This window comes from Camarhynchus parvulus, chromosome 1, assembly GCF_901933205.1.
Source record: "Camarhynchus parvulus chromosome 1, STF_HiC, whole genome shotgun sequence".
NCBI classification, from domain to species: domain Eukaryota; kingdom Metazoa; phylum Chordata; class Aves; order Passeriformes; family Thraupidae; genus Camarhynchus; species Camarhynchus parvulus.
The window spans coordinates 100,230,950-100,246,253 of record NC_044571.1 but is presented as its reverse complement, the minus strand read 5'-3'; the positions used below and the strand labels follow the sequence as shown (position 1 = coordinate 100,246,253).

The following is a 15,304-nucleotide window of genomic DNA, read 5'->3' as shown; positions in this document are numbered from 1 at the left end:
TCAACAACAAAATTACCACCTTGATTTGTGTGTGTGTGTGTTTCAAGTCAGGCAGTTTCTCTGCTGTACAATATGGGATACAGTTTTGGTACCCATGATGAGATTATTTGGATCATTTCATCATATATGACAGAATAGTATTTCAGAAATACAGTGGTTGTGATTTGAACTTTAATACTTAGATTTTTACTTGAATTTTGTGTTTACTGGATATACTTCATGCATGTGAAAATAACCTTCACTAAGCCCTCAACACAGACAGCAAACACCACAACACAGAAGGCACTGAACTTTGCTCTGCTCTGTTAATTTTGAAAGATGAGGTAGAATAGACAGACACAAACCTGCTTAGTCACAGTATAGCAGTCGCTGTTGAACTGTAATGCTTTGCAGGCTTTATTCCTTCCTTGATTGAATAATGTATTTTTAAGTGATAATCGTGGACTTAAGGAAATGCAGTTGTCTGCAGGAGTTGTGATTATGCCCAGTTCCAGTCTACATATCTCTGTTAGTTTTGATGCTGAACTTGCCCTGTTGTAGTATAGTTCATATTCACTCTAACCTGTAATCTGCCTTTTTAATCTGCAAGTTGTCCTTTGACTGTGTTCCTAAACTAGTTACTCTGAGTGGAATGGAGCTGACCCTAAACTTCAGACAGTTGGAAGTATTCCCAGTGTAAACTGACAGTTTAAGAAACAGGATAAAACTCCAGAGGCATATCATAGAATCCTTTCACTTCAATTCTCACACTAGAGCAAGCTGTGTCATGTTCAGCTCATCTGCATGTTTGTAGCCTAAGAGCAATTTGAGAAAGGTGTTTTGGTTAAATCAAAATTAGGCAGAATGCAAAAATAAGACTGATGCAGAGAAAATGTTCTCGCTGGAGAATGCAATCAAGTAGAAAAGCAGCAGAATGTGGAAACCTTCAGACACAGGTTGGTTGTGGTCAACCTGCTATAGCTTGTGGGGTAGTAAGGTTTTCATTTTCCTCAGATCAAGACATTAAAGATTTACCTGAGCAGCAGAGACCATCAAAGTAAGAGCTGGGACAAATGGAGAGGCCAAACCAGCCATATTGGTGAAATTTGCTGCTTTTATTCCATCCATGTGGCTATTTCCCTTTTATTTATTTTTTCTTTTCTTATTTTTCTTTAAGCAAATTATAAACTTGTAATCTCTTGATGCTTGGTTTGTTGCTTAAGTCTGTTTCTGGTGCCATTATCATATTATTTCTTTATCAGGCAAGGTTTCAGTGGTGCTTGGCTAGCAACGTAAGACTTTGTGTGAGCTGACACAGGTTTTCTTTGCCCCTTTTGTGCCTTCTTTTTCTATTGGATTTTGTTACATTGCATCATTAATAAGTTAAAATTTTCAGGGTTTTAATAAACAAAATTTTTCTTGGGACAACAGCATTATTAAAGTAATTTCTCAATATTCTTGCATGATAAATTGAAAATGTTGTATTTTTGTGCTTCTTTTTCTATTTTAGCTATGTAAGTACAAGGAGGGACATATAAGTTGAATAAAAGGAATTTTTTTATGTAAACAGTCCCCATATTCAATACTTAATAAATGTTTAGTTTCCTGGGTGAGTTGCACAAGGACAGACTTCTTCCAGTGCTGTCATGAATTCTGTGTTTTTCTATGTCAGATCAGATTAGTGGAGTTGTAGTTGTAACTTGCACTGGGGTGGTGTTTATTCTCTTTGGACAAATCAGAAAGAATTTCTTGCTGTTTAAAGCACTAAATAAAGCAGAAATTGCTTCAAACCTACAGCATTTTTCTTTCACTGATGAAATATTATTTACAGCCTTGCAGATCAAAAGCATTTCCCATTACTGACTCAGCAAGTGCTTATTAATTATTAAAGAAGAAGAAATCTATTTTCTCTCATTGCTGTTTCTTGATATTTTTGCAAGGTTTGGAAGAGTGACACTTAAAACTTGCTGGAAATCCATTCAGTTTCTCTTAAAATGGGTTTCAGGCTTCCTAGCTCAGTTTAATGAAGTCAAGGTCATTCCTGTCTGTTTGCCTTCAGACATGAGATAATTTTACTTTATTCAATAGTAGTTGTTTTTCTTAAAAATACTAATTTTAAGGAAATGTTTATCACCACTTCTTCAAAATAGTTGAAACTTTTTCTTGTGAGCAAATGTGATTGACAGTCTTAAAAGCTCTTAATAAACATGTATCCCTAAAACTAAATAGACAGACATGTTACTGAAATATATATGCAAGGAACAAATGAATTTCTTCTTTTTTTTTTTTTTTCTTTTTTAGGTCATAATAGTAACCACCTCTCCAAGCTCAACTTTTGTACCCAACATCCTTTCCAAGTCCCACAACTATGCAGCAGTCACAAAACTTGTCCCAACATCAGTCATTGCCTCAACTACTCAAAAGCAGCCCGTGGTTATCACTGCTTCCCAGTCCTCTGTGGGCAGCAGCAGCAGCAGCTGCTCCACTCCCTCCTGCACTGCAAATACCATTGCTGTGACTGCTGTAGTGTCATCCACACCGTCAGTGGTTATGTCCACAGTAGCACAAGGTATGGCAATTCTCTTATCAAGGCTCTTTCACTGAGGAATTGGACTTTGCATTGAGAATAGCACTGGGGAGATGCACTTTTTGTTTATATATGAGTGAAGCACAGGACATGTGAAAGAAATCTGCTGAGGAAACCAATCCAAGAGGCTCCAAGAACTAAAGTTCTTGTTGAACTGTTTTCCTCTGTACTTCAACAGATAATGTGCAGATCCTCTTTTTAAAGAGGGTGTGATGCGATGGGGTGACCTAGCTCTAAAACAATATAAGCCCAAAATGACTGCCTTCAAGGATTTGTCTGGTGCATAGAAAAATGTATATTTTCAATATTTGAAGGTGATTGCATCTTTAAAAGCCCAGTTTACAAAAACATGCAAAGTTAACACCAAGTAAATACAACTTATTAACATGCCCAGATGACAATTCTGAAAGGTAGAGAAGTGTTTACACCTTTTTATTGGTGTCTGTTATCAGCATGCCAGCTTTAAAGTCCTTTATAATTAAGACCTGAATGGGCCTGATTAAAATTCTTAGGTTTCTGATTTCAAATTCCAACTGTGTATGCTAGCTTGACTGGTTCAGCTTCACAGCCACCAGCTAGCATTTAAAAGGGAAGCTGTGAATGAATGAATGAGTGAATGAATGAATGAATGAATGAGCCTTAGTGAGCAGCACTTGAAAGAAAAACTGCCTGACAATTACAAGTGTCACATCACAATTTTTCCTGGTCTGTATTTTCCATTCGTGCTCCATTCCACAGAACATTGGGTTGCTATATTGAGGCTGAGAAGGTATTTTCCTTCCTTATTGCTTGTATTAATATAATCAGATATTATTCTGTGGAGCAGAAGGGCTCACAGCAGGCTTTCATATTGTTTGAACTGTTGATGCTTAGTTGGGTTTGATCATGGAGGAGGCTTTAATTCTAAAGCACATTAGGTGGAGTATCTCTCCAACAGTTTTTTTTTCCCAAGACTGTCAGTGGCATTGCAGAAGATGCTGGTGAAAAGCTGGTGACATGAACTGGTAATATCTTCAAATGTAAAGTTAAACTCATGAATGAAAAGAGCTGCCCAAGGAAGTGGTGTAGTCACCTTAAACGATGCAGTGAGAAAAGGGTTGCTTATTTAGATTGCCAAAATTCTATCTTTACTATGATTTCTGTCATTATCACTGCCATCTGTTTCTGTTTTCCACTGCAACTGGGATTTAGTTAAAAAATGACTTCATAAGATATGGACTTTATTCGTTTTGGTGTTTATGGATGTGTAGTTTAGAATTATATACAAAGTCAGATTTTGCTGTAAATGTTGTGACAGCTATGTAGGGGAATGACAGAAATAAGTAATAAGATTTATTTGGGAACTTTGTCTTTCCATCTTACTGCAGACTTCTTTTAATCACTTCTGCTTATAAGATCACCTACCCTAACAGCACAAAACAGGTGGCCCACAGTTTTATAACTTACATACAATCACTTGATTTTTTTTAAATTCCAAACAACTCTTTTCCTAGCACAAACTCCCTTCCAATGATGATGGGTTTGATATTTGACATTGTCCTAATGCCAGCTTCTTGCAATTGTGATTTTAGAATCATTGAATCACAGAATGTTTTGGGTTGAAAGAGACCTTAAAGATCTAGTTCCAGCCCCCCCGCCAAGGGCCAAAACACCTTCCACTAAACTAGATTGTTATAAATATTTATAAATACAAATATATCTATATTTAAAATACTTTCACTATAGGTATTTTGCTGTCTTGAAGCTTAAAGATGAGACTTTGGAAATATTATTGAATTATATGTATTACAAAAGGTGCAGAAGTAAACTGGCTTTGTGGTCTTTTTATTAGCTGCTGTTCTGCTGCCACATTGAAAATCTGTATGAAGCTCCATTGCCTCCTAACAGGGAACTTCTGCTACATGGGAGCTTTATTTCCTCACATATATCAATGTATTTTTCAGTAGGAAAGATAATTGAAATGTAAGATTATTTTAGAAATTATAGTATTTTTCTTTGTCATTGCACTGGTGAATCTTAAACCCTTTGCTCTTTCACAGGTGTATCTACATCAGCAGTTAAAGTTGCCTCTACCAGACTACCTTCCCCAAAAGGTTTGGTTGGGAATCCAACTCAGATCTTAGCACAGTTTCCCAAACAGCATCAGCAATCTCCCAAACAGCAGCTGCACCAAGTCCAGCAGGCCCAACAGCAGCAGCAGCAACCGCAGCAGCAGCAGCAGCTGGTGCCGTGTTCTGCAGCCCAGCAGCAGCCACAGCAGTCTCAGCTGCCAGCTGGCATCAAGCCCACCATTCAGATCAAACAGGAATCAGGTAGTTGGAGTTGATCTTGGGTCACATTGATGAGGTCTGGCTGCAACTCAGGAAAGGAGGGCAAAATTCTGCCCCAAAATGTTTATGGGGGAGTGGTCATGAAGGCATGATCCCTTGAGTACAGGATTTGGCTTCAAACATGAATATAAGTAGATAGTGAAGGATGTTTTAATGTTTTCAAGTAACAGTAGTTAAAGAATTTGGTTCTTTCACTCTTCTTGTTTGGTTCAGGTATTACAGACCATGCTTTAGGTATATATGTTTTTATCTTAGAGGTTGAGAGGTATGTAAATAACTTCAAAAATAATGTGATTGGCAACCTGAAACACACCAGTTCTCTGAAGATCCAAGAGTTGTTCAACGATATCACCTGGAAAAAGAAGTTACTCCGTGTTTTAATTATTTTCTTTGGTCCAGAAATCAAAACGTACTTTTGAGGTACTTGTCAAAAAAAATACAGTTAGATCTGGAAGTTAAACTGGATTCTTTTTGTGATATTGATTCATTCAGCTGACTTTGGGCAAGTCATATCTTTCTTTCTTGGCTTCTCTCTGCTGTAACGCACAGTTTTTATCTCAGCAAGAAGTACTAAGAAATAAAGTTTGCAAAGTTAACCCATTCTCAAATAAGTGCTATAAAAGTGCAAAGTATTTTTATGTATATTAATATAAAATCAGTATTTTATTTTAATCCTGTCAGTAAAATTCTTATTTTATATCATACTGTTTAGATAAACAATTACAATAGACCATGGAATGAAAAAATAAACAGCCCTACTCCTGTCCTTTGATAAAACTACCTACTCCTGTCCTTTGATAGAACTACCTTTTGGATTATAGGACCATTGCTTAAGAAAAATAACAACTACTAATTTCCAGACACTGAACAATATCAATGTGAGCTTCATTTCCTCATCTTCTACAATTAATTTAGGCTCATTGTGCTTTTTAGTTAAAAGTTTCTTAGGAAATACCATCTGATACCAATTCTTTATGGAAGATGTGAATCAGTTTTCATGGAGACTTTACTTTTTATCCAGTTTGGAAGATACAGAGACTTCAGTTTCTCTTTCAGTGTGGGGCTTACTTGCTCTGTACTGCTTTTATAGTCAGTGTAGAGAGAAGAAAACATCTCTGGAGGATGTTGCACATCTCAAGTGGACAAGACTTTTCACCTAGGAATACTTGTGTACAAACATAAGTGCTTCATCTAGATGGGATTCATTCAGGCTGTATGTTCCATGGCATTTGGCCACCTCAATGCCATGCATTTACCTCATCATGGAGTAGATTGTAAGATGCCCATCTCCTGGATGCACTTTTGAACAGATGTTGTGAATCCACTGGTTTGCAACTGAGAAGTGAATCTCACAAGGGTACCATTCCCCAACATAAAATGCAGAGAAAGGGAGCAGAATCCTGGAGGCATTAAGGTGCCCTCATCCTTCATTCTTACTGATTTACTCATAATTTAAGCCAAATTTCTTTGTGGCTTTAAGGTAACCAGTAAATCAAGGGGAAAGAGAGCAGTTTACTTAAAGTAACCTTCCCTAGCCAGTGTCACAGTTGCTTCCTTATAGTCATTAATACTACTTGTGCAGAAATGTTTTTTAATTTATTCAGAATGGTAAAGTTTGTGTAGGCTTATGACACATTAGGATTTATAGACTGAATTGATGAAGAATTACTTTGCTTCTAGATGGTTCATTGTGTATGAACCTATTCAGTCTTGGTTGTAACCTGTTGGCTCCTGGGAAAGTTCTGGTTTTTTGTATCATGTACCAGGAAAAATAAAAATTAACATCAACAAATCAGTGATGGAATGAACAGTGAAAGTAGCTAAGAACTGAAACAGGCACATGAAAGGCAAAGATGATGACTTTCTTGGTATTGCAAAACAAACAAAACCCAACCAAAACTAAGCAAAAAAAAAATCAAAAAACAACCCAAACTCAAAAATTAAATAATTTTTTTATTATCGAGAATATATGGGCTCAGAATTGAAGCCTTGTGGGGCTACTTGCCCACTAGGCCTTGGTCTGAGAAAGCATTTCAGAAAGTAACTTATCGTGCCTGTATTTTAACAGTGACCTTTCTCCTTTCCTAGGTGTTAAAATAATCACTCAGCAGGTGCAGCCCAGTAAAATCCTTCCCAAACCAGTTACAGCGACCTTGCCCAGCAGTAGCAATTCACCCATTATGGTGGTTAGCAGTAATGGGACTATCATGACAACTAAACTGGTCACTACTCCCACTGGTAAGTTATGGCTCTGAGAAGGGAAGGGAGGGTAAATCCGGACATACAGGTGATCGAGCATGGTTTCCCAGGGTTAAAAAAAGGCACTTAGCTCTTCTAAACAGTGGGCACAACAGCACATTCACAATGCTGTTGTTATTTATTCTAGATCAGGATTTTTCCACTGAGTGCTCTTTTATTCCACTGTTGGAATTGGTACACAAAAATACCATTGTTCCTTCCCCACTGGGTTTATTTTAAAGGAAGTTTTTATGCAATCTATACAGATACTTTGCACTTCTGTAGTACCTTATACGACATGATTTATACTGATTTAACTCGAGCAGACAGGTCAGCACCATTCCTGTTTTGCATAGATGGACTTCAAAAGAATGTGACTTGCTCATAGTCCTGCAGTGAATTTATAAAAGGACTCCCAGTGTTTTTCTGAGCATCTGGTTGTATTTGTGTTTCTAATAGATAATAATGCAGACTGTTCTGATTGTAAACTTGCATGAGGAAAACTTAAAATGTAGCTTTATCCTGGTTTTCAGAAAACTCTTCATTTCCTTAGTGTTTTTTAGCATGGGCTGGGACTATTAGAACCATGAAATCGTTATGGTTGGAAAAGCCCTCTAAGATCATCAAGCCAGCACCACCGTGTTCACCACTAAAAACCTTGTCCCAAGTGCCACATCCACATGGCTTTTGAATGCTTCCAGGGATTCCACCACTTTGCTGGGCAGCTTTGTTCCGATGTCTGACCACCCTGCCCATGAGCAATTTTTTTATAATATCCTACCTGAACCTCTCCTGATGCAACTTGAGGCCATCTCCTCATCTCCTTAGCATAAACTGATGGTTAATACTCCATTTATAACTTTTAAAGTACTCCACAGATACATTTTTGAGTGCATTAGAAAAAACAAATGTTTTGCAGTTCATTTAGTTGGTAAAATCTTTCCTGTGCTCTCTTGGATGTGAACACATCTTTCTTGATGAAACAAACTGCTTTCCTCTTTGATCTTTAGCAATTAAGGGCACTATCTGCAGCATTACTAGCAAAATGGAGTTTCAGTGTTTGTGTAGCTGTTGCTATTTTTGACAAAAGTTTCTTTTGTGGACTCACTTCTCTTTGCATTCAGAAAAGGACTAGTTCTAAAAACTAGCATTTATGAGAGGTTTCTTTTGTGCTGCTGTATGCTAAGTCCATAAAATAGCATCATCATTGTAAATCATATTTTCTTCTAAGGATGTTACTTAAACTAGTCATTGGTAGTTCTCTTTATAAGCAATCTATCATATAGAAGTGTCATTCCTGAGAGGAAGGAATGAGTTCTGGTCATGTCATCAGATGCCTGACTCCTGGGTATCTAAGGGAGCAAGAGGCAAACCTACAGGCAGAATCTGCACATCTATTAAAAATTGCAGTCTTACACACAAGGACATGAATTAAAATAAGGCAGTCGTGAAGCATTTGTTAAAATACTCAGAAGACTGTTATATTCCATTTAAATTTAGTTTATACTTGAATATTGCTCTGTGGATTTAAAAATTACTAGAACAATTTTAAAGGGTGGCAGTAGATTGCAGGATGGGATGTCTTTGGATAAATCTGACACTTTTCTCCTAAACTAACATATTTTTCCACAAACATTAGTAGAGGATTGTGTTGTAACAGTGAACTTTTTTCTCTCTCTCTTTAAAACAGGAACTCAAGCAACTTATACACGGCCGACGGTGAGCCCCTCTCTGGGAGCTCGGATGGCTGGAACTCCAGGGGCTGCTACTTATGTGAAAACTACAAGTGGTAGCATCATTACTGTAGTACCAAAATCCCTGGCTACTCTAGGAGGAAAGATCATCAGCAGTAATATTGTTTCTGGTAGGCATATGAGTACTGTTGTTACTGGTAAGACTTTTATTTCAAAAGTAACTTCGGGCTTGCTTTAATTGTTCAGGGCTTTTCTGTGGGTTACATGCTCGAATAGTTTTTAGAACCTTTATTGGAGAATTCAGAAGGAAAATAGCTGAGCATGAAGAATAGGGTAATAGAAAATTGAAGGTGGAGTGTTCTTAAGAATTGTGGCAGTTCTTGTGTTTAAGAAGGAAACAGTAAATATGAAGGAAAACTGGGAGGAAAGAGAAATGTGGTGTGGGGACTAGTATGTTGTACAGAGGACAGAAAGATTAGAAAACACTGTTCGCCCAAATTCAAAACATTTTATAATCTCAGTGCTGCCCTTCCCTGTTCCACTGCATATCCAAAGATCTGGAATAAAAATGGGCTGTTATGTTAAATTCAGCCATGCAGTCTCCACCTTATTTTGATATTTTACCAGTGGCAGCCTGTCTTTCCTTTAGGCCATGTTCTGCCTTAAGCTTTCCCTCCCAGCTTTGTGCAGACAGTGCTGGTTATCTTTGTTAGTCTGCTGATTAGCCATTGGTCTCCCTGCTGGTTATGTGCTGGCTCACATTGTCCATAGAAGCTGTGGCTGCCCCATCCCTGGAAGTGTTCAAGGCCAGGTAGGATGGGGCCTGGAGCACTGGTGTAGTGGAAGATGTCCCTGCCCTTGACAGGGGTGGAACTGGATGAGCGTCTAGGTCCCTTCCAACCCAAAACATTTGGTGGTTCCATCATCTCTGAAGATAGGGTTTCTTTGGGACTAGGACACCAAGCACACTGATACCAGTGACAATTTCTTGTATATGTTTAGGACTTTGTTCAGCAAAGTTCAGACGACATGGCACCAGCCAGCTCCAGTCGCTACAAGGTGCTGCACAAGCCATCCAGTAAATGCGCTCTTGGGCTGTAATCTGGTAGAGCAGTTTTACAGGTTTTGATTTCCACAGAATTATATTTAGTGATGATACAGCATCTTCTTTGGCAACAAGTAACTTTTTTTAGCCTGTTGTGGATATGGTGAATTATTAAGACAATTTCTTGTAATATACACTTGTAATGAATTATACACAAGTGGAAGTATTCTCCTGAGCAGCAGCTAATGTGGGGAAACTTGTGAGGGATCCTGATGAGGATAATAATGAGTGATCCTGATGAGGATAATAAGAACACAAGTTTGGAAATCATGCCTGCTTTTTTCTTTTTGTTTGCTTAATTGTTTTTGCTAAGGGAGCAGTCTTTAGATGCCTCTGAAGTCAGTAGGATTAAATAAATCATAATCTTGTCTCAGCATGTCTTCCCTTTCCCAGAATTGGTAGAATTGTTAATCTGAAATAGGTTGTGAGGAATTTACAGGCATGACTAGTGAGTAGAAGGTAGTATAGGGAGTCCTTGGGTTTGCAGCTGTGTTGTGACTGAATGGTGCTTTCCTCGGGAGAGAGGAGAAATTGTTGATAAAAAGCTGTCTGAGTAGCTATTGCAATGGCAGTCTGATAGCACTGATGACTGATTCCAGTGTATGGACTTTTGTAGACTGTGGAAGGCTGACCAGAATTACCTGTCAGTGCAGGTAACTAAAAACCTGATAAAGGGAATGGAACTAATTAAATACTAACATAGGAACAGCAATAGCCAGGTCAGCTCTTCAAAAAACAAAGAAACAAACAAAACCACACAACAAAAACCAAAACAAGACAAAAAACCCCCAAAATAACTAACCAAAAAAGAAAAAAGCCCCCCAAAAATCATAAAAGAAAAAAGAAACACAAACCAGCAAAAAACACAAAACCAACACACTTCTAAACTTAGCTTTTATGGACTATTTGTGAAACAATAGCATATTTTTCCTTTTTCCTTTTTTCAATCCACTACTCATCCCTTACATTACAACAGAAAGAGGTGGTGTTTCTCTTGACTGGAGATACATCCTTGCTTCATAGATTCTTCTACAGAGGTCATCTGTAGAAGAGTATTTGTCTGTGCAAATAGGAGCTTGAGTTGAGTATTAATGATGTCCTTATCCCACCCTAACTCCAGCCTTTGAAAAGTTCTACATGTTTGCCTGAGAAAGCTGTGTTAGTCTGCTCTGTAACTTGTGAGAAGGGGTTGCCTGTCCTAATGTAGAATATGTTCTGTTCTCCTGGGCACACCTGTTTTTACTGTAGGTGAAAGATTTCTTGAGCTGGCATGTAATGTTTCCATGTTGAGTTGGGTAACATGAATTCCCATTCCAGATGCTGCAGGTTTCTTGATGTGCTGTCAGATTTAAATACAATGATTCCTCCATAGCTCACCAACTTCTATGGTGAAAGGAAATATACAAAATAGGATAAACTGCACATTATTTTTTTCCCCACAAAAATTTAGGAACTACAACAAAAATTACTACAATTCCAATGACATCGAAACCTAATGTGATTGTTGTGCAAAAAACTACTGGAAAAGGAACTACAATTCAAGGGCTTCCAGGCAAAAACGTTGTCACAACACTGCTGAATGCTGGGGTAAGTAATTGTTTCAAGTCTCAGATTAAGAGCCTAGTGACAAGCTGTGTGGTGGCTGCTGCTTGTCCTCTATTCTGCTGAAGGCTCAATTAAAAGCAAACTGCATGAGCTCCTTAACAGATCTGGCATGCCTTGATGTCAGGGATCTTTAAAAACTGACTGTGGTTTGCAGAATATGCTTGAAGCAAACTGAGGATGTTTTCAAAGATAAAAAAATAATAAATTTTAAAACTTTTTTTCCCATGGATAATTATTTTGTATTGCTGAAGCAATTAAGTAGATGAAAATTACTAGAATTTAGTCTGTTTTCTCCAGTGAGAACTGGGGTCCTGTGTTAATAACTTGCATCTCCAGCCATTTTTTGTTTGGGTGTAAAGGGCAGAAATCAACTGTGTCCTCACAGTAGGGCAACCACTTTCAGTTGATGTGGTGTGTAACATTGTGGCATCCTATGCCCTGGGTACTGCATAGTGGTGAATTATTTTTTGAGTAACCTGAGATACACCTAAGAATAAAATCAAGTTTCTGGCATCAACTGAGCTTATGTGTAAGTACTAGTAAATAAAAATGATCAATGTTCCTAGATAAAACTGTGAGATTTAATGCCTTATTCCTGTGAAATTCAAAAGGCTGCTTGCATAGCAGAACTACTGAAAGGTTTTTTTTAAATTTTGAACTTCTCTAGTTTTAGAATTAAAGATGTATTTGCAGACAAGTGGAAATATTATGATGTTACCAATAGTAGCTACCAAAATGGGATGATATTTTTGAAGCAAGTATGGTTTGGGGGATTTCCAGCTATTTCATAGATATAGATAGGAACTGGCTACTACTGTGCTACTCACTTGGTTTGTTACTGTGCAGAGCTTAAAAAAAGCATGCTCAATGTCTTTGCTCTTCTTAAGCTATCAGGACTCTAGTCAGATGTAAACACTATTCTGTAGTTGCAAGATTCCTGTGAATCTGGGTTTTTTAATGAAGTGAACTTTTAATTGAAAAAAAAGTCCACACATAATTAATGTCTTGGTTGTGAAGACAATGCAAAAAATCTATATTTAAAGGATTCTTTTAGAATCTCAATTTAAATATTTTTTTTAGAATCTCAGTTCAAGTTTTCTAGATGTCTTGCCAAAGTTAGTGTTAACAGAAAGTGGTGGTCTAAAAAAAACATTTGTGAAGGATTTGAAGAAAGTTCCAGTTTTAAAAACTTCATGTCTTGTAGTTACTTCTTTTTATTCACCCCTTCAGAGGTACTTGAAAGATAAGGTAATGGAAAAGTGGATTTTGGTAGCTTTTTCCATTCAAAACCATAGGGGTTTTTTGTTCTTGATCATGTAATGTATTTTCTATCAAATAAATGTAGTTGTAGCAGCAGATTTATTTCATGGTACATACACTCACATATAACTATATTTTTTTGGAAAATTGGGTCTCTGAACAATTCCATTAAGTTAATCTGTAAACTTTGACTTCTCTACAGGGGGAGAAAACTATTCAGGCAGTGCCAGCAGGAGCAAAACCTGCTATCATCACTGCCACAAGACCCATCACAAAAATGATTGTTACACAGCCAAAAGGAATAGGGTCCACGGTCCAGCCAGCCACCAAAATCATCCCAACTAAAATTGTTTATGGTCAACAAGGGAAAACACAGGTACAGTGAGGACCCCTTTCTGTTTTGGAATGTACCCCTAAATTTTAATGGGAAGTAAATAATTTTTCAATGTATTTCCTCATTTGTTCTAGGTTTAATATATATCTGTGGGGAATGAGACTTAGCGGTGTAATGAGTTGGCCTCGATCCTGATTTCTCAAGCACAGTATCTGCATTTGTTAGTTTTTTCTGAAGGCCTAGAGCAAGCCAAAAGGATTTACTAAGCCTTTTCTGGAGCTGAAACTGTCTGGCCATGGCTCCAAATACTTGTTTACATCTTACAGCTGATGGTTAGACCATTAGAGATAAAAATGCAGAGTCTGGACATAGGTCATTCATCAAATCTGGGGTTTTATTGAAGTTTATTTTCTGCTTAATACCTGTTCTGGCTGTCCCTGCAACCTTGTGTAGTTGGTGGGGCTGTATACAGAGAATCTGCCTTATTTCTGGATGCTTTCAGTTTCAGCTTTTTCTCTGGCTGCACTTAGTATTTGAAAGAACTAAGCTTTTATGAGATGTAACATTTTGTGTGTTTTGGTTGTTCAAGACTGTATTTATTGTGGAATTGCTTGTCCTTATCAGTGCAGTGCATGTTCCAGCTCACTTGTATAGCTTTTTCTTATCGCACTAGTTTTATCTAGTCCTCAAAAATAACTGTTTAGTGGTTTGTTGTGTTAAACACTTCAAATTACTGAGTGAGAAGTGCATTCTTGTGCATTGCCATTTACTTGGACTTCATGGTTTAATAATCAAAGTTGCTGAATTTAGAGGTAGACTTTCTAAGTAAAATATTAATATTATGTAGGTGGTGTACATAGATCTGAGTGGCACCCTGTACTCTGATTGCTCAGATCTGTTTTCTTGAGTGCTTTTACTATAAACAAAATTTACCTTTCTAATTAGGTCCTCATAAAACCAAAGCCAGTGACATTTCAAGCAACAGTTGTGAGTGAACAAACCAGACAGCTGGTGACTGAAACGTTACAGCAGGCTTCAAGGGTAGCAGAGACAGGAAACTCGTCTCTCCCAGAAGTGAAAGAAGAACCACAAACCTACACTGACAGTAGTTCTTCTTCTACAGAGTCTTCCCAGAGCTCTCAAGGTCTGTGTTGGTGTCACGTAATGTATGAGTGGACTGTCTTCCAAGCATGCCAGCTTGCTCTAGAGAGCTCCATGTGTCTCCTTTTAGCACAGGTTTCACCCCATGTGTTTGCAGTGAAGCACCATTGTTCCCGTACTTTTATATTTTTCTTTCTTTTGAGCTACTTACTATATGCTTTCATTAATCCTGAAAAGTGGTGATAAAGGTGTCTTGCTGGGCTCCAACTTACTGTTAGAATGCAACCTGTTCCCTCTTCTTCCTGCAAAGTCTGCCAGAGGTAGGCAGGGTAGCAAGTTATGGAGGTTATTTTGGCATTCCATGCTCTGCCACTGTCTTTCCAGATTGTATCAAAGCAGCTCTCTGCTGCATGTCTGAAGGTTGCCATGGGACCAACACAGATCTTGGTCCTTTCATAGATATGTACATGCATCAGGACATATATCAGATGTGCATCCTGATGGGAATTCTGCCCTGGCTTCAAGCCATGATACAGATCCAGCTCTTTGTCTGTAAGAGGACCAGTAAATAATAGGGCATAAACAAAATCCAGCTTGTGTTTGGGAGTGACCATGATACATATCAGTACAGCAAATTAAAGCAAGTTTCTCAGTGAAACCTTTGTACCTTTTCTATGTAATTTTGTAACTGTTGGTCTATATGGCCATCTAAGTAAGTTTTAAAAAAAGTTCTGAAGATTCAACCAACTTAGCAAAATTTAGGTGCTGTTAGTTCAGAATACTGAATACATGCTGATCACCTGAACTGCTAAAACCTTATGGAAAAAAAGTTCAATCCAAGGCAAATTCAACATACAAAGAAACCTGCTTGATTTTTCAAACAAAATCTTGTACAAAAAACTAAGATACAGAACTTTTGGGTTTTTGCTGGAAACTGTTAGTAACATCAGCAGTGTTTTACTTCAACAATCAATTTAAATAGAAACTAAAGTGTTGCAGAATGAGAGTATGCATCCTTGGCAATGTTCAAAACTAATAAGTAATGAGTAATTTGGTATAATTTTGAGTTAT

General features: G+C 37.7%; 1 protein-coding gene across 12 annotated transcripts in view; it reads left to right on the top strand.

Moving 5' to 3' along the window:
• The window catches only part of EMSY (EMSY transcriptional repressor, BRCA2 interacting), a 42,812-nt gene that overhangs the window by 16,212 nt on the left and 11,296 nt on the right, over positions 1-15,304 (top strand). For 11 of the 12 annotated variants that reach the window (XM_030943508.1, XM_030943489.1, XM_030943553.1 and 8 more), the window contains 7 exons: positions 2,281-2,548; positions 4,606-4,878; positions 6,985-7,134; positions 8,825-8,998; positions 11,384-11,520; positions 13,001-13,174; positions 14,078-14,276. In XM_030943508.1, the coding sequence (XP_030799368.1) occupies positions 2,281-2,548; positions 4,606-4,878; positions 6,985-7,134; positions 8,825-8,998; positions 11,384-11,520; positions 13,001-13,174; positions 14,078-14,276 (1,375 nt within the window). The remainder of the gene's footprint in view (positions 1-2,280; positions 2,549-4,605; positions 4,879-6,984; positions 7,135-8,824; positions 8,999-11,383; positions 11,521-13,000; positions 13,175-14,077; positions 14,277-15,304) is intronic. The other variant, XM_030943519.1, reaches the window with a different exon arrangement.